Source organism: Tupaia chinensis, unplaced genomic scaffold, assembly GCF_000334495.1.
Source record: "Tupaia chinensis unplaced genomic scaffold, TupChi_1.0 Scaffold000066_1, whole genome shotgun sequence".
Classification (NCBI taxonomy): domain Eukaryota; kingdom Metazoa; phylum Chordata; class Mammalia; order Scandentia; family Tupaiidae; genus Tupaia; species Tupaia belangeri.
Window position 1 is genome coordinate 2769544 of NW_006159525.1, and position 27305 is coordinate 2796848.

The 27305-nt window shown below is 48.4% G+C and overlaps 2 protein-coding genes across 2 annotated transcripts in view; one reads left to right on the forward strand and one right to left on the reverse strand.

The window, feature by feature from the left end:
* Positions 1–3485, forward strand: part of LOC102502011 (beta-1,3-galactosyl-O-glycosyl-glycoprotein beta-1,6-N-acetylglucosaminyltransferase 7) — a 26916-nt gene extending 23431 nt beyond the window's left edge. Inside the window, exon 3 of the mRNA XM_027766330.1 lies at positions 2732–3485. Within this exon, the coding sequence (XP_027622131.1) occupies positions 2732–2949 (218 nt within the window). The 3' untranslated portion in view covers positions 2950–3485. The remainder of the gene's footprint in view (positions 1–2731) is intronic.
* Positions 1–25107, reverse strand: part of RTF2 (replication termination factor 2) — a 69671-nt gene extending 44564 nt beyond the window's left edge. Inside the window, exons 1-5 of the mRNA XM_006141885.3 lie at positions 24959–25107; positions 19679–19773; positions 18938–19031; positions 16591–16730; positions 11614–11692 (exon numbers count right to left, since the gene is read on the reverse strand). Of these exons, the coding sequence (XP_006141947.1) occupies positions 11614–11692; positions 16591–16730; positions 18938–19031; positions 19679–19773; positions 24959–25027 (477 nt within the window). The 5' untranslated portion in view covers positions 25028–25107. The remainder of the gene's footprint in view (positions 1–11613; positions 11693–16590; positions 16731–18937; positions 19032–19678; positions 19774–24958) is intronic.
* Positions 25108–27305: the final 2198 nt, after the last annotated feature.

The window sequence follows — 27305 nt, forward strand, 5'->3', positions numbered from 1 at the left end:
TGGCGGGGCCAGACCCCCGCCCCGCACACACAGCCGGCCCCGCATCTGTCCACAAGCAGCTGCTTGGCCTCCAGGCTAGGATGGCACGGAGATCCGATGACTAATTTTAATTGTGCATTTGGGTATGGCCCTGGGGTTTGAGTACAGTAGACGAGACATGCAAAATAAAGTAGGTTCACCTGGTTTTCCAGCTATTTAAAAGACTTGCCCAAAATAAAGCAGTTATAGAAAAATGTTTAAAATGTCGATTCACATACAGGACAGCTCACAGCTGAGGAATTCACGCCGCTGCCCCCAGCCCAGCCACTGGGGTCAGAGGGCTGGAGGAACTTTGTTTTTTTTGAGAGGTTTTTGCTATAGGGCGCGTACACTCGCCAGACAGACAGAGAGAGACAGAGAGACAGAAAGCGAGAAATCACCCCCCAGGTGGGGGGGCCACGCCACAATCCCTTCTCCTCCATTCTCCTCTCGGGATCTTGGGCACGCACGCACATGCGCCCGGCGTGAGTTTTAAGCCACCGAGTCTGGGACGTGAACCGTGGTCAACTACATGGGAGTCCAGCGACATAGCCATTACCCTAACTGCTGGTTCCAGGGCTGGAGGACTTTCTAGTGAAGCAGTTTTTCAAAGTACGAGTGTTTCGATCGGGAGCTGGTCAGACAGTGATGAGCTGGCAGACAACTGGTAGGCAGCATCTCTGCCCTCTCTTCCGAACTGGAACTCAGGGGCACTGCCCACTGGGGAAGCCAGACCAGGGGTAAATGCTCAGACAGGCAGGCGCTCAGGCTTGGTGAGAGGTGTGGCAGGGAAGCCCGGGGGGGGGGTGGGAGAACGCCATGAGGGGCTGCCGGTAAGAAAGGGATGGTCCGGAATCCTTCTAGTGGCAACGTGACTGTCCCAGTGGGGCCTGAAAAAGCCTAGTCACCGTACATTCTAACGCAGCCATTGTTCCCTAAAGCGAACCCCGCAGAAGGCCCTCCCAGTACTCGCCCCAGTGCATGCGCTGTCCTCACAGGGGAGCAGCAACACGGCCACCCACAGCCAGCACGTGGTCGGCACTGACAGGCCCAGCGCTGGCACAGGGATGGTGGGAAACCTTCCGGAGCCCTGCTCCAGGCCTGCACTTAATCTGTACAAGGACCCCCAGGTAGAAAGCATGACCGTTCACCCTGTACAGATGAGAAACTCCGGCTTGCAGAAGCAAACTTGGGGCAAGTGGTGGAGCAGGGTCTTGAACCAGGCACAGCTGCTGGCCGCCACGACACTGGGCCAGCGCACAGCCTCCCTCCACACACGCATGACAGCTATCCCATGGTATCAGCACCACAGAGCCCATTTATTTCTAATCACCCCAACGGCATTACCACAACCCGGAAAAAGTTCGAATGCACTGGGGTCTCTTCCAGTTAGACCCAAATGTAACTCAATTGGTTACACAGGTCTCATCAGATGTAGTTGATTCATTTTTCTCTCTCTTTTTTTAAGAGAGATTTTTTTGCTATAGGGCGCATGTGCTCACCAGAAAGAAAAAAAGCAAGAAATCACTCCCCGGGGGCGATGGCCACACTACAATCCCTTCTCCTCTCTTCTCCTCTCTCAGGATCCTGGGCACACACACACACATGCGCCCATCCGTGAGTTTCAGCCACCGGGTCCAGGACTCAAACTGCGATCGACTTTGTGGGAGTCCAGCGACCTAACCAATATGCCATCTGCTGGACCCTGATCCACTCGTTTCTCACTTAGGGCCTACATTTTCCTATACTGCTTGTCTTTTTATTTATAATTTTCAACTGGTTAGATGTAACTCTATGAGATTCTGTTCCTGGATGGAGAATATCTACCAGGTGCAAACCCTACCAAAAAGGTACCAGCTGGCACTTAGACCACGCTCACCACCTGCCTGTTCCGGGCCCTTTCTGGAGATGAGCACCTGCTCAACAGCAGAAAAGTGCCTTCCGATTGTTTCTTCAGTCTTTCAAACGAGAGAGTGTTGGGGCATGCAACTCTCTTTATAAACAGTATCTCCTTAAGACAAGTTTTCAGAAGTAGGATCACTGAGCTGGCGTGGGGAGAGAGCAGGCAGGAGCTGGGCAGAGAGACTGCAAGGAGCCCAAGAGCCCAGACCCTCCCTCACAGACCCTGACACCCCAGCCCTCCAAGTCTGTCCCTCACCTGCAGATGAGGGGGATACAGCAGAAACTACCCCACAGTGTGGCCGTGAGTACTGAAGACAGTAGAGAGGGCAAAAGCCGTGTGGGCACAGAAAGTGGGCCGAGTATGTCTCCAAGGAGTCTAGTCGGCACTGGCTCCTGACTGGGATCCCCATTTTGATCAGTTATGTTCATATCCATCACTCACTCTGAAACCCTGACTGACAGAAGCTATGACTAGTTTACACCCACAACCGAGGAAAAGGCCTGAAAGCTCATGAACCTGGGATCCATCTGAACCACTGCGCCTCTCCTGTGTGTGGGGGGCTAGCTAGAATTCCACACGGGCACTCGGGCAGCCATCGCACATTTTAGAAACCATGAGCAGGCAGGGTGAAAACCTCCCTCTCCACCATAAAGTCAGAACTGCAGGTGGACGTCCCGCCAGAGCAGGCACGGGCACCCGACCCGCACTGCGGCACAGAGGTGCACGGGCAGCATGAGAAGCGCACACCGCCGTTCTGCACGGACAAGCTGGTGGGGACCACGGCTCAGCTTTTGCGTTTCTTTCTTACAGGCCACTATGTCCAAGATGCCTGTGTGTTCGGACCAGGAGACCTGCCCTGGATCATCCAGTCACCTTCGTTGTTTGCCAGCAAATTTGAGCCCTCCGCAGAGCCCCTGGTGGTCCTGTGCTTAGAGAGGTGGCACAGACTTAGAGTCCTGGGGCAGGCAGAAGTTCCCACAGAACCCCACTGGCACTTCCGACAGCAAAGCCATTTTAACATGAGCTGAACTGCTAGGGAGTGCTCACGTTCCTCACCATGCCCTCTGCTTCCCTGACCTGAAACACGGGCACAGGCAATCAGACAGGAAGAAAAATGACTCCTTGGTACACATTAGCCCTAAAATGAGCTGAGAAACAAGCCACCGACAAACCATTATTATCAATTATATGCCCTTATTACAGCTTTGGGGGAAAAAATGGAGAAAAAACTCAAGGTACCAGGAAGACCAACTGCTTAGGTACAAACGTGCTGTAGACCCACCTTTCCAAGCACTGAGAGCCCAGTTCCCGCAGGAGTAAGAATACCGCACGCTACAACAACGTTTTGAAGGCCTGGCTACTTCAGCATAGGAGATGCCAATAAAAGACTAACCCCCTGGGCTGCCCCCGTAGTGCAGGAGTTGAGTCCTATGCAGAGGGAGCTGGATCTCATAGTTGACTGTGTCCAAATCCTGGTTCTAGAGGCTTGAAACACACATTAGGTGTGTGGGTGTGTGCCCCCGAATTCTGATGAGATGAATGCTCCACCTGGGGCTGCTCTCTGTCTCTGTCTGTCTCTCTGTCTCTCTCTCTTAAGTGAGTACATGTGCACACCTGGGAAGGAACAAAAACAAAACAAACCTCCATGTCCAGCCCCGCAGTGTGGTGCTTAGCACTGCACAGAGGAAGGTGGAATCCACGTGGCAAACCAGGGTTTAAGTCCCAGCCGGCAGTCTTGAAAACACGCCTGGCATGGACATGTGCCCAGGGTCCCGTCCGGACGGACAACTAGAGGACAAGGACTAAGGCGTGACGGGGCCTGCTGGGGCGCGCCCACGCTCTCACTGTCGCTCGTGTGCACCCTCTGGAGTTTAAAAGATAAGAAGAACAAACTCCCACTGAAAATGAAAAGATGCTCATCAGGAGCAATCCTGGCTGGCTGAGAATAAGGAAAAGTCATTCTGGCAATCCAGAAAGAGCGGAGCCCATTTCTTTGGGTGAGATAAAATGAACCTGGAAGGGAAAACACAGTGTCCTCAGGAGCTGCCCTGAGAGCCGGCAGTTCTGTGCTGTCCCTCGCGCCCTGTCCCTCACCTAGCTGCACATCACTAGCCGCACCTCAGGGACTGCCGGGCGCGGGAAATGCGGCGAGTGGGACCAGGAACTGAAGCTCAATTTGAATTTAGTTTTACAGTTCTGGCCTGGGGCTGCCACGAGCAGCAGCACAGGTCCCAGCTTGGGTGGTCTAGGACCAGGTCTCCTCCCTTCGTGTCCAGGATGGTTACTGTTGAGAACTTCACAGATCCTCTCTCTAAGGGAGTTCAGCACATCATCTGAGACTGAGGTGTACAACTATTAAATAGCACAAGTGAAGGGAAAGGAAAAGCAGGAACTGCAGGAGAGGAATCTAAGCAAATGAACATGTAATTCAAAGGCGAAGTATAACCGACTCAGTAACCTGAAGCTTCCCAACACGAAATAGAACCAAGTCCGCTGACGGTCAGTGATGCGGCACCAGTAAGTGCGAGGCAGGATGGCAGGACGGCAGGAGAGGAGCCTCTGAAGGCAGACAGCACAAACCAGGGTGAAGCGAGCCACAGGACATCCAAATCCGTCTGTAAGAAACATCCCTTCCCTTAGATACGTAGTTCCAAGGAGAGCACCCCATGAAAATGTCAGACATCAGAGAGAAGAATGCCACTGTCCTGGGACCGCATGGCTGGCTTTCCTGCACGTGCTTGCGGGCAAGCACCACGCTCCCCCAGGCCCAAACCCCTGCACCCTGCCTGTCCAGAAAGCTCAGATTTAGTGCAATTATTCCTCTTTTTCTTGTAACAGTTCACTACGAATGAGTGTAAACCCCCCTCAAAAAAAAAAAAAAAGCTTCCATCTTCCAAGGTACCTGAAACGCAGCCTGTCTTCACTTCCCTGGAGCGGGGCCAGACACTATGAGGAGGGGCCACACAGCTGTCCCTGCCCACAGGCTGCTGCCAGGCCCGAGTGTGCCAAGTGTCACTGAGTGTTACGTCCCTCTTTTTTCAGATGGGGAAACTGAGGCTCAGGCAGTCAACAGAACCTCCTGCCCAGGCCCTACAGGTAGCACCTTCCCCCTTACAAAGAAGCGCGAACCCAAACACACACCTGACCCCCACATGTTCAGCACCATGAGGGAAGGGTCCTGAACAAACCATCTCGGTGACAGCACCATCACATTAAAATAATAAAAGCACCCTGGGGCCAGCGGGTGGCATGGTACTTAAAGCAGTCTGAGTCCCAGACCTGGTGGCATAAAAGACATGCTGGGTGCATGTACCAGGCGCACGTACCTGTGTGCCCAAAGTCCCGAGGGGAGACAGAAGGGCCTGCGGTGTGGTCACCGCCCCCATCTCTGGTGAACACACACACCCTATAGCAAAAAGAAAAGTCCTCCAAAGACACACTGGAATGCAGCAGCCCCGGGATTTGGGCTTTAGCGGAGTGTGGGGAGCGAGGGAGGGGAGGCCGTGGCCAGGAGGACCGGGGGTGGGGCGGCACTGCCAGTGAGTGTTAGGGCAGACACAAGCAGATGCTCTCTCTAGCCTGAATCAGACTCGGTGTGTATTTGTGACATAAAATAGCATTAGCTCACATGCTGGGACTGTGCAGACACTGCCGAGGTCACCCACGGTACAGGGGACCCTGAGATCACACCTCGAGCTCTCTGGGAGCAGAATGCCTCTGCTCACTCTGCTAGACTTTCCTTTACCCAAGCTGACGGCCACTGGTGCTGTGCATTACGCAGCTCGCTGAGGCTTCACAGACCACAAAGGCAGCAGAAGCTTTAACAGCCTGGGGGCCAAAGCCTGGGTCAGAACCAGCTGGCTGCTCTGAAGACAGGCCCTTCTCTACCGTCAATGGTCACCTCTCCTGAAAGAATATTAAAATAAAAACAGCACCTGACTTTAAAACACTGACACCCCTCATTCATCTACCTGCAAAGCCTGAAGGGAGGGAGCCAGAAAGCTAGCAAGTTGGATGCGACTGCTGCCCTCGGACCGTGTGGGCGCTTCTCACATCCCACTGGGCAGATGAAGCACCTGGAGACCTTGTTAAAATGCAGGTCTATTTCACAGGTCTGGGTGGGGCCTGGAAATCTGCACTTCTTAAAAAATAAACAAAGTGTCTGGGGCGATGTCCCTACTGCAGGTCCTGGGTCATGTTTTGAGTAATAAGCTCATCATTTCTGTTGCAACCTGTAATTACTCCCGTGTTTTTCTTATTACAAGGAGCAAAGAGCACAATGGGGAATACAATTAATTTTTTGGCTAGTGATTTGTTTATAGGAAAAACAAAAAAACCTAGCAACTACCTCTCTTTGGACCCTGTTCAGGAAATCAAGTGTGTATGCCGTCGTTCAGAACACGGAACCAGAGCTGTTTCACACCCTCAAGTCTCTTCTAGTGAACTGAAAAACTGGACATGGTGAACTCCTGGCTGAAGAGCAGAGAAGGTGCATGCCCCAAATACCACAGAGGTTACTGATACAGTCTCACGGCACAGGGTTCCCTACATTTCCACCGTTAGCTAAGTTCTAGCTAGCTAACGTCTGAAACTGCACTCACTTCTTTTCTGAAACTACACCACCACTCCTGCTTTGGTCTGGCAGAGACGGCTTGAGCTCCCCTCTTCTTTCTGGGCATCCTGCTAGCCGGCACGTCCCAGGCTCCCCTGCATGTAGGCATGGCCATGTAGCTGAGTTCTGACCAATGGCGTGGGCAGAACTGAAGTACCCCACCCAGACCTGGGCCACACAAACCTCCTACCAGAGGAGCTCTCCGCTCTCTTCCCACCATTTAACTGAACGGCGAGTGCCCCAAGCCAGAGTCAGGCGACAGCAGGACCCTTGTATCTTGGAGGTACCCTTGGAGGAAAGCTACTCAACCCAACTTTTACTGAATGACCCCCCCAGTACTTTGGGGTTGTTTTTCATAGCAGTTAGCCAACACTGATCCACATACTTAGTAATACTACACTTAAGAAACAACCCACTCCTGTCCCAAACAATCTCAGATATCCACAGTTCACTCTACTTTTTCTTCCTTTTGTTGTTGTTGTTTTTTTGTTTTGTTTTGTTTTGTTTTTTCAAGAGATTTTTGTTCTTGGGCACATGTGCTTGCTAGAGACAGAAAGCAAAATACCCCTAGGGAGGATGGCCACGCCGTTATCCATTTTCCTCCATTCTCCTCTTTAGGCCTGCACGCACATACACCCAGTGGGAATTTTAGGCTGCCAGGTCCAGGACTCAACTGCAGTCCACTACTTGGGAGTCTAGTGACATAAGCATCATCCCATCTGCTGGTCCTGTCCTTTCTACTTTTAACGTCTCCAAGTGTTTCTATTTCTGCCACGCAGTGCAGGCATTTGGGATACACTGAATGGGGACATACAGTGTGTGTGTGTGTGTGTGTGTGTGTGTGTGTGTGTGTTAAGGATTATTTTATTTATTATTATTTAACTTGACCAGAGAGAGAGAGAGGGAAAAGGAGAAAGCAAGTCACCAGGTCTGGGACTCAAACTGCAGTCAGCTATGTGTGAGTTCAGTACCCTAACCACCATGCCACCTGCTGGTCCCCAGTGCTTGTCTTTCACTGTCTAGTTTATTTCTCTTAGAAACTGGAGGTTAAGGTTTGGTACTTTGGTCCAGTGGTTAAGGAAGTCAGACCCCACATGACTGATCATGGTTCAAATCCCAGCCCTGGCAGCTTGGAGAAAAAACATGCCAGGCACGTGTCCATGTGTGCCTAAAATCCTCATGGGATGGAGAAAAAGAACAGAAAATGTGGGAGGGGGTTACTCTCCCCCTCTGTCTCTCTCTGGAAGAGTACATATGCCCTCTGGCAAAAAGGGAAATTAGAAAAATAGAAAATGGAGTTAGATTCCTGATAACAGTATATGGATCTATCATTTAACTTACTTCCTCATTTAAAAGTCTAAGTTTAGAATTTCAGATCAGGACCAGCAGTTGGCGTAATGGCTATGTCGCTGGACTTGCATGTAATTGACTGTGGTTCGATTCCCAGACCTTGCAGCTAATTAGAAAAATAGAAAATGGAGTTAGATTCCTGATAACAGTATATGGATCTATCATTTAACTTACTTCCTCATTTAAAAGTCTAAGTTTAGAATTTCAGATCAGGACCAGCAGTTGGCGTAATGGCTATGTCGCTGGACTTGCATGTAATTGACTGTGGTTCGATTCCCAGACCTGGCAGCTTAAACTCAAGCAGACACATGTGCATGCATGCCCAAGATCCTGAGAGGAGAAGAGGAGAAGGAACTGTGGCATGGCCACAACCCCTGGGGAGTGATCTCTTGCATTCTGTCTCTCTGTCTTTCTTTCTTGCTAGCACACGTGCCCTACAGCAAAAAGCTCTGTAAAAAAGAACTCCGGGTCTAATGGGAAGCACCTGCGCGTTCACAGTAATCCCTTCATTCCATGTACTCAATCCCAAGGCCCAGAGAGGTGAAGGGACTCTCTCAAGGCAGAGCTGGCGTGCGAGGTGCAAGGTGGCACCAAGGAGCGGGGCCTCTCCCGCGGGTGTAGGAATGAACGGCTGGTCTCCCACCGCCCCTGCTCTAGTTTCCAACTGTGCAGTATTACGGGTTGAATCAACTGTGTTTCCCCAAAGTTCCTACACTGAAGTTTCAATCCCTGCTTCCTCCAAATGCGATCTCACCGGGAGACAGGGTTGCTGCGGATGTAGTTAGCTACGATGAGGCCTGAGAGTGGGTGCCAGGCCAGCATGACTGTGTCTGAAGGGAAGCTGGGACTCAGAGAGACATGGTGGGGTGGAGGGAGTGGGGGAAGAAGGCCAGAGCCAAGCCAAGAGAAGGCGTGGGATGGACCCTTCTTCACAGCCCTCAGAACCAGCCCTGCTGTCACCTTAGCTTTGGACTTGTCGTCTCCAGACCGGGACAACGCTGGTGGAGCATGCCCGGCTGTGGCCCTCGTCTCAGCAGCCCCGCAAACTCACACACGGGGCACTCACCCGGCCACGTGGGGCAGCTTCCGCGTCTGTCCCAGACGTGAAGGGCACTTACCATCTTGTCCTTCTGCAACTGCTTCGTTTTTAAGGACATTTTCTCCCTAAGGTCCTCCTGAATTGGCCCGTGTCCTACCTTCACTGCGGGAGGTTTCAGCAGCCACCCAGCCTCTGTGAGGAAACGGGAAGCGCTGGGTTCTCGCCATGCCCTGGCCTCCACTTCCCCTGTGCAATCTGAGAGCCAGGATCCCCTTTCCTCCTGCTTGCTTCCCTTCTTTTGAAGTGCTCAAGGTACACATAACGACAGTTCCCTAGCTTTCAGTTAAATCCCCCAGCCACCCACAGCGTGACCTCAGAGTTCCCCTGCAGTGCTGTATTTCCATAGAGCCAACTTCCCTGTGAGGCCCTGGGCAGACGGCGCTGCTGCGCACACACGGTGGCGTGGTTCGAACACTGACGTTCCGGGCTGGCTGGGGCCGGGGCCGAGGGACAGCAGCCCCACACATCCGTACCAAGGAAAGGGTAAAGCTGGACTGCTTCAGCTTGGCACGCCTCTCCCCAAAGCTGGTTGCCACAAGAATCATTCCGGGCACTTCTCAAAACTAGAAATCCAGGCACGTCTACAGCCACCCTGAAGGTCTCATTCAGGAGGTCTGATTCTCAAACACAGCCCGTGTGGGGGAACCTCGGGCATAGGCCACCTGGCTTCTGTCCTCAGCTGCAGCTCCATTCCCCACCTTCTCAATGGAGCCTCAGGGGGGCTGCTGAGCGACGTACAGATGTGCCCCCCTGCACCGTCACTGCAGCACGCACGTCTGACATGGAGACACACGGAGCTCCTCTCCCACCGGCAGGAGTCCCTCTCCCTCACAGGGCTGCTCTGCTCGGCTCCTCCCCCACCTGCTGCCCCACGCTTGCTCCTGCCAGCCTTCTCTCTGCACCCCGCACAGGTCTCTCCTGCCAGCTCCCTGCCGCTCCAACTGGCCTGCCCTGCAGCCTTGACTCAGGCTTCACAGCCCCTGTCTGACAGACATCTCCAGTCGCTCTCCCTGCTCCCGTCCCCACGTCCCCACCCCAGTGGTCCTGATAGGCCCCGCCTCGCAGCTGCACCCTCTCTCCTCCTGCTCCCCACCGCCCCACACCACGCAGCCCTGCACCACGCATACCCTGCACCACGCATACCACTGCTTCCCAGTTTTATAGACCTCCCTTCCGGTACCTAGGCTGTTGGTATCTTAGCATTTTTCTATAAATCTGCCCACTCTTTCTACTTAAATTTAACAGTTAACTTTATATTCATACCACAAGTATCAAAACAGTCCCCTCTGCCAGAAATACAAAGTAACCATTTAACCTTCAGAGAATACAAGAGTCTGGTTCCATCTTGCCAAAGCTCTGGGCTTAGGTCTGTGTTCTGTGTCTCTTTCTTTCTCTAGGTGGTGAATGAATGCCAAGGCACATATTAATAATATACTAGGAGTGGGGCCAGCAGGTGGCATAGTGGTTAAGCTGCTGTATCCCATGTAGTCAACCATGGTTCAAACATCGGACCCTGCGGCTTGAAACTCACACGAGGTGTGTGTGCATGTGTCCAAAATCCCGAGAAGAATGGAGGAGAAGGGACTGTGACATGGCTATCACCCCTAGGGGTGATGTCTGACTTTCTGTCTGTCTCTACAGTAGCACATGCGCCCTTTAACAAAACACTCTCTCAAAAAAATACTAGGACCAAACGAAGACGTTCTCCTCAAAGCACACAGAGGAGACGACGTCCTGTGAATGGATAGTTAACGTCCTCTGACCGGGCAAGGACCCTTGTGAATCTCACTCACGATGAAATCCCAGCAAACGCCGCCCAGGACAGGAACTGCTCAATGAGAGCTGCTGACGGCAAGAGTAACTCACGACAGGGAGAAAGCACCCGGCGGGGGTGGGGGAGTGCGATGATGTCCAGGCCGAGGTGAGATACGGGAGCTCTTGGCACCCATGACACTACAGTAACGCCAGGCTTTCCCTGGGCCAGAGCGGCCCGGACATGACACTCTGGGCTGCGGTGGCAGCTCTGTGGGGCGAGGACGACTGACCTGCAAGACTGAGCCGTGAGCCGTGAGCCGTGAGCCGTGAGCTAGCTGCAGGGAGCTCTCTATCCAGTCACCGGCTCACCCGGTGAGCACTTACCGAGAGCCTGGATGTGCCCAAAGACAACAACGTGGGAAAGCTGAACAAGCCTCCTTCCCTGCCCTCGAAAGCCCACAGCCCAGTGGGGAAACAGATTCGTAAATACACTCTTACATTCTGATGACAGACGAGAGAGAACAGGAGGTTTAGCAGTAAGGATGCAGAGGAAGTGAGATCCCTGAACTAAGACTCGGGAGAGAGGGCCCTCCAGGCTGGAGGTCGGGGGAGGGACCCAGCACGAAGACAGAGGCGCATGCACCAGCAGTTCACTGTGGCCCGGCCTGGCAGGCAGACAGCAGCCAGGTGTCAAGAGGCTGGCTGAGTTTATACTCGCAGCAATGGAGAGCTAAGGGAGGGTTTCCAGCAGAGAGGCAGCTTGTCAGACTTGTGTTTCAGAAAGAGCTTCAGGATATTTAACTGACAGAAGCTGGGACCCTAAGCAGGTTTCCTCAGCTACCAAGGAAGAATAAACAGTGTATGTTAAGAACTCACGGTGTGACAAACTTCTGCTTTTATCTCTTTCAAGGCTCGTTCAGAAAACACACACCCACAGCACCGAAGGAAGCAGAACCTGGGGAAAGAATCCAATGTGAAGGACAACATCAACAAAGGCTTAAAAAACGATCGTGCATGTTACCAATTAACATGTTCAGCTTACGCAAAGGCCCAGAAGAACAGGAAATAAAAAGTTACGCTTAATTCCATTTTTAAATATTATGTTCACAATAATTTTTAACAAGTTATTAAAACTAAAACCACAAGCATAAAAAATCTAAAGACAAATAAGAATTCAGGAAGAACACACTTAAAATACATATGTTATTTGGGGCTTACTGTGGGAATGTTCAAAGGGGTCTTAAAAAGCAGTAGCAGAGACCAGCAGTTGGCGTAATGGCTATGTCACTGGACTCCCATGTGGTCGACCATGGTTCAAGTGCCGGACCCGGTGGCTTAGACTCATGCTGAGCACGTGTGCGTGCGTGCCCAGGATCCCAAGAGGAGAATGGAGGAGAATGGATTGTGGCCATCCCCCTAGGGGGTAATTCTCACTTTCTTTCTCTCTGTCTCACACATGTGCCCTATACCAAAACTTCCCCCAAAAGGTGGCGGTGGCGGTGGTGTGTGTGTGTGTGTGGGGGGGCAGGTGTAGCAAACAAAGGGACCAGCAGATGGCACAATGTTTGTCACTAGACTCCCACATGGCTGACCGTGGTGCATGTCCTGGGCCTGGAAGCTTGAAACTCACGCTGGGTGAATGTGCCCAAAATTCTGAGAAGAGAATGGAGCATGAGAGATTGCAGCGTGGCCATCCTCCCTGGGGGGTGATTTCTCGCTTTCTGTCTCTCTGTCTGTCTGGCGAGTGCATGTGTCCTATAGCAAAAAATATCTCTCTTTAAAGAAAAAGTAGCAGTAAACATAATAGAAAAATGGGCAAAGGGCATTGGCATTCAGTTCACAAGAAAAAATATAAAGGCCAAAACACATAATAAGATTGTCAACCTCAAGGCTAAAGAAATACCTCCCAAAACTATGACATAATTTTTTACCTTTCAGGCCATAAATAGAAAGACTGAAGGTATCCAGCTGGGGACTGTATGAGGGCAGAGGCTCATTTGTGAGTACAAGATGACATGACACGTTAGGAGCATAACTTGACAATATGAAGTAAAGTATCCCTTTTTTCAGTTTTGCCATAGAGCATGCACACTTGTCAGAGAGAGACAGAGAGAGACAGAGAGGGAAAGTGAGAAATCACCCCCGGGGGGGATGGACAAGCCGCAATCCTCCTCCTCCAGCCTCCTCTCAGGATTTTGGGCACGCACGCACACATGCCCAGTATGATTTTCAAACTGCCAGGTCTGAGACTCGAATTACAAAGACATCTATGTGAGATCCAGCTGCCTTAACTCCATGCCACCTGCTGGCCACTAAAGTAACACTTTAAAGAATTTCTCCTGGGACCAGCAGATGGCGTAATGGCTTCGTCGCTGGACTCCCAAGTAGTCGATCACAGTTGAGTCCCAATCCTGGTGGCTTAAACTCACACTCGGTATGTGCATGCATGCCCAAGATCCCGAGAGGAGAATGGAGAAGGGATTGCACCCCTAGGGGGTAATTTCTTGCTTTCTTTCTGTCTCTCTCGTCTTTCTGGCGAGTACACGTGCCCTATAGCAAAAACCTCTTAAAAAAAAAAGAAAAAGAAATAATTTCCCCTATACAGGGGACCAGCAGGGGTGGTGGTGGTTAAGGAGCTGGACATTCCCACATGGTCAACCACGGTTCAAGTCCCAGACCCAGTGGCTTGCTTTCCCAATTTCTCTCTCTGTGTCTCTGTAGTCAAATTAAAAAATAAATGAATGAATAAATAAAATAAATAATTCTTTAAAAATAAAGAACTTCTCCTATATGGCTAACTCTGTAGCCTCGTGGTTAAGGGAACTAGATCCTCACATGGCTGACCATGGTTCAAATCTCAGTCCTGATGGCTTGAAAAACACACTGGGCACAGGAGCACGCATGACCAAAATCCTGATGGGACGGAGAAATGGAGAATGAACTGTAGTAGAAACACACTAAGGGTGCTTTCTCCCTCTCCACCCCGACGCTGTCTCTCCTGGCAAGTACATGTACCTTCTGGCAATTAAAAAAAAAAAAAAAGGAATTTCTCCTATTAAAAACACGCCCACAAGTGTACACATGCACAAACGTGTACTTATGAAATTGTGTACTACAGCTCTGGAACAAGAAAAAGCAGGAAACCACTCAAATGTTCCATCCAGAGGGGAGTGGTTAAAAAAACTATGACCACCATAGAGGTATTGAAAGGAACAGGGTAAATCTGTATTCAAGGTCATGAAGACATGTTAAATTGGATGGTGAGGGAGACAAAAAGAGGTTACAAACTATGTATACTATAACCCCATGACTGTTCGGTAAGACTGCATGTCTACTCTGTATCTATCCGCAGAGGTGAGGGGAAGCATGGATGCAGGGTGTGGTGTGGCGGGGGAGACTGGACATACCAAGTAACCCATCATGCTATCACTAGAGGCTAGACTTGGGGGAGAGGGACAGAAAGAACTTTCACATTTTACTTTATATATTCTTCAAAAGATGCCACCCACAGAAATCCCCTCTTATTACCCAGGGATCATGACGGGTGCACACTGCCCCAACAAAACCCCAAGTAGTAACACTGCACTAAGGTCATTAAAATGTTGTTTAGGGTGGAAAACATCTATTTTATGGATGGTTACTGATTATTAAGAAATTATTTTTGGGGGCCGTCAGGTGGCGTGGTGGTTAAGAGTGCTGCACTCCCACAAGGCCGACTGTGGTTTGAGTCCTGGATCTGGCAGCTTGCTTTCTCTCTCTCTCTCACTCTGTCCCTCTCTGGTCAAATTAAAATAAATAAAATTAAATAAAATAATTCTTAAAAAAAAGAAATTATTTTTCTGTAAACAAAGGTCTATGCTTTTATTCCACTAGTAACATTTACTTCTATTTTCTGTATATTTAAATCTTTACTATATCAACCTTATTAAATGTACAAACTAATCCAAAAAATCAGTTTATGAGCGTGGAGACTGTACTGACCACAGCAGGACAAAGCCCAAATAGGCAAAGTGCAATAAATTGGGTACAAGTAAAAGGAGAAGAGTCTGACCTAAAAATGGGCAGGAGAAAACTAGAAGCCGCAACCGGAGCCACAGGCTAAAGGTAAGTTACTCAAGACCCATCGGGGAGTGTTTCTGCCTACTTCCTCCTTTGGGGTGAACACGGCGTTTTTACAAAGAAGTAGGAAGTCTGACACGAAGGTCATGCCCTGTGATTCTGGTCATCGATAGCGTCCAGAAGAGGTGAAGTCACTGAGACGGAGGGCAGGCAGGCGGTGGCCGAGGGTGACGGCCGGGGTGGGAGGAAATGCTGACTGGGCAGAGGTTTTCTTCAGGGAGACAGAAACGCTTAGCAACCGGACAGAGGTGGTGACTGCACGACATCATGAAGATACTAAATGCCCTGAAATGCACACCTCAAAACGGTCAATAACTTTACATAATGTGACTTTCACCTCAATATACTGATATATACACATGTAAGTATTGAAAAATACAAAAATAAGTGTGAAAAGGTTCAGTGAAAGAACTTAGTTCACTGGAATACTTACTGCTTGATCCCAATGATGGAGTTTAAGAGACAGCCCTAAATGGTTTAAATTCAGATTATCTGAAAGAGTATACTCTTTTCATTATTTTTGTTATAGAGTACATGCACTTGCTAAAAGACAGAGACAGAGAGAGTGAGCCAGCGAGAAATCACCCACCAGAGGTAATGGCCAGCTGCAATCCCTTCTCCTCTCAGGATTCTCGGTATGCCCAGCATGAGTTTTAAGCGCCAGGTCTGGGACTCAAACTGCAGTCAACTATGTGGGAGTCCAACAATGTAACCGTTGCACCATCTGCTGGTCCCAAAGAGCATACTCTTTTGAAACACAGAAGTCCCTGGCTTAGATGTTACTTCTCTCCCAATCCATGAAGCTCCAGGTAATTCCATTTTGGAGAAAGGCAGCAAGGCTGTCTGGTGTAGTCGGCCACACACAGCATGCTGCCTGGCATGTGAGAGGCCACTGGGAGCACGTTACCTAGACGTGCACAGATGTGACAGGACACTCAAGATGAAAGATGGCTGCTTAGAGCACAGCAATTTTTTTTTTTCCCTTGAGATGCTTTCCTCCCTTTCCTGAATGAAAGTAGTACAATGTATTTCACTTTTACATGTCAGGTGGAAGATTCTAGAGGATGTCTAAGCGACCAGCTGTTAAAGATACTTCTAAATGGTGGGGAAAGGGCTTAATGCTTTTGCACAGTGAGGCATGCAACAGACAGCACCTAAAAAGTTATGTTGTGTTTTTTAAAAATAAAATAGAAGTGACTTATATTTGCTGCACACATTTCAACCCTGAGACTACTGGTGGTCTAGCCAAGAACTTGTTAGCTACAATTTCAAAGCTGAGTTTTCATTTTCAGCTGGGCCTTGAGCCAACTGATAAAGCACCCATGGGAAACGCTGGGTGCCACTGCACCGATATTAGCAGTTACAAGGAGACGGGACGTCTGGTGAAAAACACTTGCACTGTCTTTCTGTCCCACAGGAGATGATGCTCAAATAACCAAACTCAGGTATCATAAGCATCACATGAGGAAACCCAAAGCAAAGCAGGTTCTAGCAATCCCACTGCTTTAGGTTTCCTGCCTGGAGAACAGAGGGCCAGAGACAGCAAAGCTGAGTGGACTCGCAAGTCCTGGTAGAAAGAGAAATGGCTGATGGGGATGAACGCAATCATCCCTGGGCCCCAGTCCCCACAGCCTACCCCGACCCAAGGATTCCATAAAGAACACCGTGTGGCCGCTGGGCTGCAGCACAACCCCAGCGAGCCCAGGCCCGCCTCGCCAGGCCCCCGTGACTGACCTGTGCCGGCCATTCATCTCCAGGCCCACCACGGGGCAGATGAAGCGTGCCCGCTGGAGGTCATCATGCTTGTCACCTTTCGTGTTTCCTTTATCCCCTTCCCAGGCGGGATTGTCAGAAAGCTTCAGTTCTGTCACATTCTGGGGAATACCATGAAAATGTGAGAACTTGTTAGATAAATGAGTCGTTAGCCCTAACAACCAGGTACATGGGCAGAGAAACTGGCGTTCTCTGAAAAACCCACAGTCGCATGGAATATCTTACCTGAAAAATTCAATTATCACTAAAATTAATTTATATAATTCTATATGTAAAATACACTCAACATTCAATTTCCCATCCAAATCCTTCCTTCTTACTTTTCTTTTCATGAAGAAACACACACATAAAATTAAATCATAAACTCTACAGAAAACAAGATTTTAAAAATTCACCAACTAGGGACCAGCAGATGGCATGTTGGTTATGTCCCTGGACTCCCATGTAGTCCACTGTGGTTCGAGTCCTGGACCTGGCGGCTTAAAACTCACACTAGGCACGTGTGAGTGTGTGCTCAAAATCCCAAGAGGAGAATGGAGGAGAAGGAATTGTGGCATAGCCATGCCCCCGGGGGGTGATTTCTTACTTTTTGTCTCTGTCTCTTGCGCAAGCACACATGCCCTATAGTAAAAAATCTTTTTTTTTTTTTAAATTAAAAACAATAAAAATTTTTTTAAAAATTTACCAGCTAGTGGGGGCGGCAGATAGTGTAGTGGTTAAGGTACTGAACTCCAACATGGCTGACCATGGTTCAAGTGACAGACCTGAAAGAGGATTGAAACTCATGCCAGGTGCATGTGCATGCATGTGTGCTCAAAATCCCAGGAGGAGAAGGGACTGTGGTGTGGCCGTCCCCGCCAGGGGGTGTTTTCTCACTTTCTCTTTCTGTCTCTCTGGTGAGTGCATGCGCTCTATAGCAAAAATCTCTCTTAAAAAAAAATTAAAAATCCACCAACTAACAAGTAAATTAGCTATGTAACTGCTACTTTACAAATATTCTATAAATATTTTGTTATTTAAAGAAAAGTAACCTCTCTCATCAAAAATCACTCGACTAGGAGAAAGCTTTGCTTTAGTCCCACCCAGGGAGGTGCGACCTCCCTGCTGACCCTGCTGAGGCGGTTCCCCATCTTTACACAGCAGAACAGAGTCAGAGCTGCAAAGCCTTGGCCTGGCAAGTCATGGGCAGAAGATACTATCATGTTCCAAGGCACAGCTACTCAGATTTTCAAGACTTCAACTTCACAAAGGCTTTGATTTAACACCTCTGTTTTTGCATTTGAAGCAGAGAGAGAGGGAAGAGAGGGAGGAAAGGGCCAGAAAAGGAAAGAAGGAAAGTAAGCCATCAGGTCTGAGACATGAACCATGGTCGGCCATGTGGGAGTCCAGTGCTCTTAACCACCACGCCACCTGCCGGCTCCCCTTTCCTTTGTTCTTTAGTGTTCCATCATCTTAGTGTTGGATGTTTCTAACTTATTTTTTGTTAAAAGTTCAACGCCATAAAACTGGATATTATATGTGTGTTTTAAGTATAGAATTATATGAATTAATTTCAATGATGACTGATTTTTTTTTGGTAAGATAATCTATGCGTCTATGGGTTTTTCAGGACTGAATTATCTTTAGTAAAAGGTAACTAAGATCAGAACAATCATTTCTATAGAACACTATTAACTAGTTGTTCTTCGGGATTATTAAAATACCTGAAATGAACATACCCAGTAATCATTTTAAGAATTCAAACAAAAAGCCTAATAACAAAAAACAAACAAAAAGTTAAAAAAAACCTCTCCAAACCTAAACTGGAAGTCGCGGGATGTGGTCGTGGCCCAAGTCCCCACGAACCTGCCTTGTGGCGTGAAGCGAGCCACTTGCAGTAAGGTGAAGGGCTGGGCCTGACGGTCCTGAAATTCCTCGCTATCTTTCTGATTTTTTTCTGCTGGCCATATTTTAAAGATCTTGTCCTCTTCACAAACCAAAAATTTGTTTTCTACTTTTATGTGAAAACTGTACCAATGAACTTCTAATCTGTAGGAGGTGCCCACAATGATGTAACAGCGATCTCCCTATGACATCTCTAACTGTGGGGGTCTTCCAGATCCGAAATTCAAGTAGCTGCGTCTAACCTACAACAACAAAGCCCCCAACGCTTACTCAGCACACTACGGCTTTTCAAAGCACATTCGCACACACAGACATGGCAAGCACACAAAAAGTCCTGGCTTAAGAGTTACGTGACCTCATGTGAATTCTGTAAGATAAAACGTACCCGCTGAGGTCGCGGGAGCCCTTCAGAATCACATCTTACCTTAATGCTTTTGATGTGAGATGCTGCCTTCCCAAGAGCCTTTTCGGCAGATTTGTCCAACAGAAACTCAATGATGGCATCTTTGTTATAAAGTCTGCAAAAACAGGATCAGTCAAAATCTGAGGGCAACAACAACCTCGGATAGCTGGAGGAGGAAGAACAAACTGAGCACAACCCAAGCCCGTCTACACTTGGTAACAGACATGGCCTGCACTACTAAGGAGTAAATTTAACTCTTTCAATGATTTCCAGAGCGCACAGAGAAACCGGTTTAAATCGAAGGTGGCAAACTGGCAGTGTGAGATCTGAACAGGGATTCTGAAATTTGGGAAATGTAACGTAAAAGTATATATTTTCAACATCCCTTGAAAAATAAAAATCAAAGATCTGGAATTGCCAGACCCACATTCTTGGCTGAAAGAACTGGCTGGGACGGAGCAGCAGCATCCCCAGGACATAGAACACCATCTCCAGGGTGCCCACCCAAGTTCCCCACGGGCTTCTTCGTGCATGTATGTGTGTAACTCAGCTCCTGCTAGCCTGCGTCTGCAAACCAGGAATTAAATAAACCAAATCGTAGGAAAGGGGAAAATCATGTTCGGAGATACACAATGGCAACATACGCCTCACAAATTTACTTGGGATAATTCATAAATGATGTACCAAGAACTACGATTACACTTTAAAATTCTCTCCGGCATCATTCAGGGAACTCGTCTTGGTTAAGTAAAGGCACCTTACCTGCCAAGTTCACAGGCAACTATGGGTCGTCTTAGTACCTCTTGACTTAGAGTGCAATAGTTCCACTGGGCCACCAGTTCAGCATCCTTGTCAACCTAATGAAAAGCAAACAAAAAAATCCTTCTCATCAATTTTCACCTCTTAAAGATGCGTGGTCCACAGTACTATGGACACACACACACAGAAACAACATCCCCGATGGGGCTCTGACTCTGTGATCCACTCCCCGTCTCATCAGACCCAGATCAAAGGCGCACATGGGCCTGGCATACACGGGGAGTCTCCAGACACAAGCCTGGGACCCCTCAAATGGATAAGCCTGAAAAGCATTGTGTTGCACTATGCTATGATCCAGCCCCTGAAACTGGGATTTTTAAGGCCTCAAATAATTAATACTATATCAAACAAAGTCCAGCCTAAACAAGGCACAGAAGGCCTAGCCCTGAGCACAGCAGTGAAGCCCTATGCATGGGGAGCCAGATCCCGTGTGACTGACCACGGTTCAAATACCAGCCCTGCTGGCTTAGAAAACATACAGGGCACATGTGTGAGCACACGCCCAAAAGCTTGATAGAATGAAGAAATGGAGGAGAAAGGATTACACTGTGACCACATCTCACCAGGGGTGCTTTCTCTTTCTTTTTCTCATGTGTGTGCCTTCTGGCAATTGAAAAAAAAAAGAAATATAAAGAAAGAGTTTACATCAAATCATTAAATTGCTCATGCAAGTGACAGAAATTTTTTTAATAATTATTTAATTTTTAAAATTTATTATTATTATTATTTAGTTTGACCAGAGACAGAGAGAAAGAAAGAGTGAAAGTGAGAAAGCAAGTCTCCAGGTCCAGGATTTGAACCACAGTTGGCCATGTGCGAGTCTGACGCCTTAACCATCATGCCACCTGCTGGCCCTGTGACATAGAAATATTTGCAGGTGTATATTAACGGTCATTTAGAAAGATGATACAGAATAAAACAAGCAGCACAGATTGATTTCTTTTCTTTCTTTTCTTTTCTTTTCTTTTTTTTTGGAGAGGTTTTTGCTACAGGGCGCATGCACTCTCCAGAAAGACAGAGAGAGAGAGAAACAGAAAGCAAGCAATCACCCCCCAGCAGGGATGACCACGCCGCAATCCCTTCTCCATTCTCCTCTTGGGATCCTGGGCATGCATGCACACGCACCCGGCATGAGTTTAAGTCACTGGGTCCAGGACTCGAACCGCAGTCAACTACATGGGAGTCCAGCGACATAGACATTATGCTAACTGCTGGTCCCTGGATTAATTTCTAACAATGGAATAGGCTCCAAAATTGCAGAATTTAAAGACTTAAAATTAAGAAGATAGAAATTTTTTAAAAAATTCAGCACAAAGGCGATATAGCTCTTCATGAAGTCAGCAATTTAACAGAAACAAGTGTTTTAATTTTTGTTTTTTGTTTATTCACCAAGAAGGAATCAAACTCTAATCCACCCTATAGCCCTCCAGTGACATTTTCACCTATGTAATATTCCACGTCCCACTCCTAAAAATGCTTGAATAATGGAACAGGTTGGACTGTTTGGGAGAAAATAATAAGAGAAAAGAAAGAAAAAAATCTATTGATTTTCAGTTTGCAGCAACAGCTGCTTAAGCTGCCTAACGCCAGGAACTGAAACAGTTCCCACAACTGAACCTTTTACTCTTCATCGAAACCCTATTAGTTAGCTTCACCTTTGAAAGGAGGCACCCAGAAGCCAAGTTACAGGCCCAGGGCCAAGCAGCAAGTAGATGAAGGCGCCAATATGAGATCCCAGGCAAGTGGGCTCTAGACACCAAGCTTACTCACTACCTTTTAACTTTGTTTTTAAAAGACTGATTTATTTAATTTTTAAAAATAACATTATTACTATTTTATTTACTATAGGGCACATACACTCATGAGAGAGAGAGAGAGAGAGAGAGAGAGAGAGAGAGAGAATTAGAAAGCTAGCTTCCAGGTTCAGGAGTCAAACCATAGTTGGCCTTGTGGGTGGGAGTCCAGTACCTTATCCACCATGACATCTCCTGGCTCCATTTATATTTTATTAAAAACAAAACAACAAAAACACTACTGCAACTGCACTCTATTTTTCTAAGAGTCACAAAGGCGGCAGCTTAAATAGCTTTTATTAAAACACTGCAATCGGTGACGGAAATCTACTGTATCTTTTTACAGACTCAAAAAGCCACACTTAGCCAGTCTGGGATCTGCTCTCTGGATTCCCTACCTCCTTCAGCCACGATCCTTTACCAATTAAAAAACCTTCCTGGGGCCAGACGGTGGAATGGTGGTAAAATGCAATGTTCCATGAGACAGTCCACATGGAAAGGTTCCCAGTTAAGTCCAGAGATCTCCCTGGGTATGCCAGGCACACACCTGCCCATGAGCCAGGGCTGACTGAAGGCTGGGGATGGACTGCAGTAGTCATCAACACCCTGTTAGGAGTGTTGTCCGTCTGTCTCTTTTTCTTTCTTTCTATCCCCCTCACCCCGCCTCTCTCACTCATGCAAGAAGTAAATAAATGAACTTTAAAAACAAAACCACTTGGAATTACTGGGGACAGGAAGAAAAGCAACAAATTACTCTTTATCCAGGGATCTGAAAACTGCTCTGTCCCCAAAACTCTTGGAAAATATTTTTCCTAAGGTCTGTCTTCTGTTCCGGGGAAGGTCCGCAATTAGAGCAATGTGTGGGCAAGACCAAACACACATTAAGTGATGCACAAATACTATCATGTACCTGCATAGAAAAGACTACTTTTCCCTATACTCTCACAACACTCACTACTCCAGAACACTTCTGACACTAGATTTGTTTTTCCCCCACACCAACCAATTCTCCAAAATAGGCTGAGTACCTCATTTTTTTCTTTTTTAGTTTTTTTTTTTTTTCCCATAGAGTACATATGCTTACTGCAGAGAGACAGAGAGAGACAGTCAGAAGGAAAGTGAGATATCACCCTCTGGGGGACATGGCCATGCTGCAATCTCTCTCTTCCACTATCCTCTCAAGATTTGGGCATGTGCACACGCATGCCTGGCATGATTTTTAAGCCATCAAGTCTGGGACTCAAACCACAGCTGGCCATGTGGGAGTCTAACACCTTAACCACCATGTCACCTGCTAGCCCTGTACCCTCCATTCTGACACTAATTACATGGACAGAGCCTCAGATACTATATGGTAAGGCCTCAGTCCCTCAAAACTATCTCCTCCTCCTACTTTAGACTCTAAGCACAAGTCCAGGTGGCCACCTGTGAGTCTGACCAAATGTCTATAAACTGGAGGTCACCCCGACCCTCTCCTCACGTTTGACAACTTGCTGGGGTAGATCACAGAACCCAGGAACACAGCCAACACTGCCGACGTACTGCATAGATATTTTAAAGGATACAAGAGAATGGCCAGATGAAGAGGGGACCGGCAATGGTTTGGAAGGGCCCTGATCACAAGAGCTGTCCCTGTGAAGTTAGGATATTACCCTTCTGCCCACAGGGCTATATTTAGAAACCCTCTATCAGTCAGACTCTGTCTTGGACTCTGTCACCGCTGCATCCGTGGCACCCAGAACGGGGACATGGTAAACACTTACACGTATAGCATGAATGGAGATGATCAAAATCCATCCTGCCTGAGCACTTGGGTTGTTGCAGATCAGCCTTCCTTTTTTTCTAAGTACTTCCTTGGCTTCCTTTCCCCAAGCTACTCCTTTTCAGCCCTGGGCATAAATAACAACTGAACTGAATACTTCTTTTGGCAAAAGCTCCCAAGTGCTAATATCCGCCACCACCCCGTGTGTATACAGGTAGGATCAGAGGGCACCTTTCATGCTCTTGGGCATCTATTAAGTGGCAGACACAATGCAGGTGTCACCTGACTAAGACACACAGGATCCCTGTCCACATGGGCGAGGGGCAGACATTCAACAACTCCAGTGGTAAGCACCATAAAGAAAAGTAAAGCAACAGAAGACAGAGAGTGGCTGACACTGCATTTCAGCTACATGGACTGGAATGACACTGAGTAAAGAAAGGACTGAATGAAGTAAAGGAACTAGCATGCAACTAACTCAACAAAGAACATCCGGGATGATGAAAAATGCTGCGGGCCGAGGGACAAGGTCTGTGTAACTGCAACGGGATGAAAGAGCTGGAGAAGGGTAGCAGAAGTGAGAGACAGGCAGGAGGCTGCTCACAGAGTCTGATGGGCACTTACTCCGATCTGATGGGAAGCCACCAGAGTGTTTCAAATACTGTAGGGATACATGCTGTTTACCTTTTATGGTTTCTCAGACTGGTGAATAGAATGTTGTGCCTGGAGCACTCACAGAGCCAGGTGCTGTATTAGACGTTTACCTCCTTTTACTATTAAAAAGCAATTGCTAGGGGCCAGAAGGTGGCATGGTGGTAAGGTGCTGGACTGCCACATGGCTGACTATGGTTTGAGTCCTGTATCTGGCAACTTACTTTGTCACTTTCTCTTTCTGTCTCTCTCTGGTCAAATTAAAATAAATAAATAAGTGAAGTTAAATAGAATAATTCGTTTTTAAAAAAGCAATTAATAGTATTAACTTTGAAACTCCAAATAACTGGATGGGACCACCGGCTTCACTACTTACCAGCTGCATGACCTTAGTCACATTTATTAAGTTACCAGGACTCAACTTCAGAAGCACAGAATCATACATAACTTGTTTGATTACTTGTGAGAGCTGGAAGTTCTTCACTCGTTTGACTACTCAAAACAGTGTGTCAAGAACTTCCCTAGCTGCAGAAAGCGGCTTCTACAGTAGTCTCAGTGACTGAGACTACCTCGGGGGAAGGGGGGCCCGTGAGTCACCCAGGAACTCAGCGTGCAGGGTGGGAGTTTATAAAAGGAGGACGAGAATTCCTGGGGTGAGGGAATGGTTGTGGGGAGACTTCTCTGAGGACAAGGGGACCGCAGACAGGGTTCAAATCCTGGTTCTGCCCTCAATAGCTTTGCAACTTTCTCCTCCTGAGTCTCCATTTCCCTGTCTGAAAACGGGCATGACGGTGTGTATCCACCGGGCTGCCGTGAGAATTTCAGGACGCACCCACGTTACGCCCGGGACCCAGTGAAGAGCTGCAGTAAACACTAAAGAATGTCCATGATTAATACTGCGTTCATTCCGGGTCCTCCGACAGGACACAGCGCAGCTAGGTCTGGAGCCCCGCCGGCTCCCCGTTCCCTGGGGGGCGCCCGCATTCCCGCCACCCCCAGTGGGTCCTCGTCACTGACCTTCTCGACCTTCTTCGGCCCCTTCACCAGTTCATGCCTCTTGGGGATTGTTCCTCCGTCGCAACCCATCGCAAGCCAGGAGTCAGAGCCAGCAGTAGAGACCCGACGCAGCCACTTCCGGGGTCGCTAGCAAAAACTGCAGTGACTTCCGGCGCGCCGCGATGACGCAGAACGCCCTTCACGCCGCAGCAGGATGAGCCCGTTGCCAAGCCGGGGTTGCCACGCAGCGCGTCACTGGGAGCTGGGCGTGGCCCCGCGGCGTGAGAGGCGGGGCGCGTGCGTGCCTCCTCCCGCCCGCCTCGTCCCCGCCTCGTCCCCGCCTCGTCCCCCTGGGTCGCTGGGTTCCTGCGCGGCCAGAACCGCTGCGCACACTGCTGGGCGGCCAGGGCGCGGGTGTGGCCGGAGCACCGGCGTCGTGGGCCGTCCCAGCACAGCTGCGCGACTGCGGATCTGGAGCGCCCTGTTGCGCGAGCGCCGGGAGCCGAAGGGCCGCGCCCTGTTACTGCCGTTAGGGACGCACGTGCACGGAGCCTTCGCTCCGGTTACCGTTTCCGTCTGGAAGGAGAACGCGGTAACTGCGATCTCGGCGCCGGCCCAGCCCCAGTGGTTCTGCAGCAGGTCCTGGGGCAGAAGACCCTCTAGCCACAGCGCGGAACTTTCTGGTGCTCCGTGTACGTTGGATGTGGTGTATATGTGAAATTCGCATACAGTTTACACACGTGTACACACTCATCCAGAGCCTCCTGAAGCCAAGGCCGAAAATATTTATTAAGAAGTAGGTGTACGGACCAGCAGATGGCTAATAACAGTTACGTCACTGGCCTCCCGTGTAGTCAACCCCGGTCTGAGTCCCGGACCTGGTGGCTGATTTCTAGCCTTTTGTCTCTGGCTAGCGCACTCACTTTATAGCCGAGATCTCTCTTATTAAAAAAAAAAAAGGTTTAATTGGGGCCAGCAGATGGCGTAGTAGTTATGGTCGCTGGACTCCCACCTGGCCGACTCCCGTTTGAGCCAATGGCTTGAAACTCCCCCGGGGCACTTGTGCCTGCGAGGCAGCGGATGATCCCAGGAGGAGAATGGAGAAGGAATTGCACTGTGGCCACCCCCCACCCACCCCGGCGGTGATTTCTCACTTCTCCTTTCCCTCACTGACTGTCTCTCCAGACGATGCTGTTGTTCTTATAGAAGGTACACCATTGTCTCCATGCCCTTTCCAAGAGACTGATTATACATAAGGTCTTCAAAAAGTTCATAGAAAATGAATATTAGGAAAACTATGCACGCATTTCAATTTTTTTTTGCACAAAAGTCAACTTGTACTTTAATTCCATTGTGGACTGAATTCCCCTTGTGTCTATAAAAAGAACACAAATCCCTGCAAAACCTCTGCTAGAATCTTCAATTGCTCTTGGGCTTTTGACCTTTGTTCCTTTAATTATTGTAAGTATTAGGGGATCTCTCTCCACTGCTATTAAGGCAGAACTTTAAGACTGATACTACCATGTTGGCCTAAATAAAACATAAATACAGTAAAAAAAAAAAAAAAAGAAAAGAAAAGAAAAGAAAAATTGACTTACTTGGGAACAGTTGCCCAGAAAATAAGGGGATGTGAAACTTCAAGGTCTATATATGAATTTAAGATACCTGTTACTGTGAATAATGGGAACTAAAAGAAAATAATCAGTTTGTTTTATTCCATGGCATACCCTGAGTATCTAGAGGAGTCACTGGCATCCTCAATAAACCAAAAGAAAGAACAGGCTCATTCAGAGAGCAGCAAGCCTGGTTTTAGCATCTCTTAAGAGGGTAAGTATTATTAGAAACCCATTTACAGATGAGGAGACAATCTTTTTCTAAGAATTGTTTTAACTTCGTTTATTATTATTATTTTAAATTCGACCAGAGAGAAACAGGGAGATGGAAAGAGAGCAGGCCGCGAGGTCTGGGACGAGCTGCAGCTGGCCATGTGGGAGTCTAGCGCTTTTAACCACTGTGCCACCTGCCAGCTCTGGAAACAGAATCTTGAAAAGATGCATGGACTTGTTCAAGATCACATGACTGGAAGGCGAGCCAGCTCAGGACTAGTTCATTCTCACAGCAGAGGACAGAAGGTTAGATAAAAGAGCGAAAACCTGAGGCTCTTTACACAGACTTTAAAATGCTGCTCTTCTCTGGCAAATAAATCTGCCCCTCACCAAGTTTATTTGGGGACAGAGAAACAAAACTAGCTGATCTTTATTAAGCCAAGACCATCCCTGGACAGTGTGTAGGCACTCTCATGATGTGGTGACAACCTCAGGACAGAGGGCGTGTAGAGCTATTTTAGAAATGAACCCAGGCCTCAAAT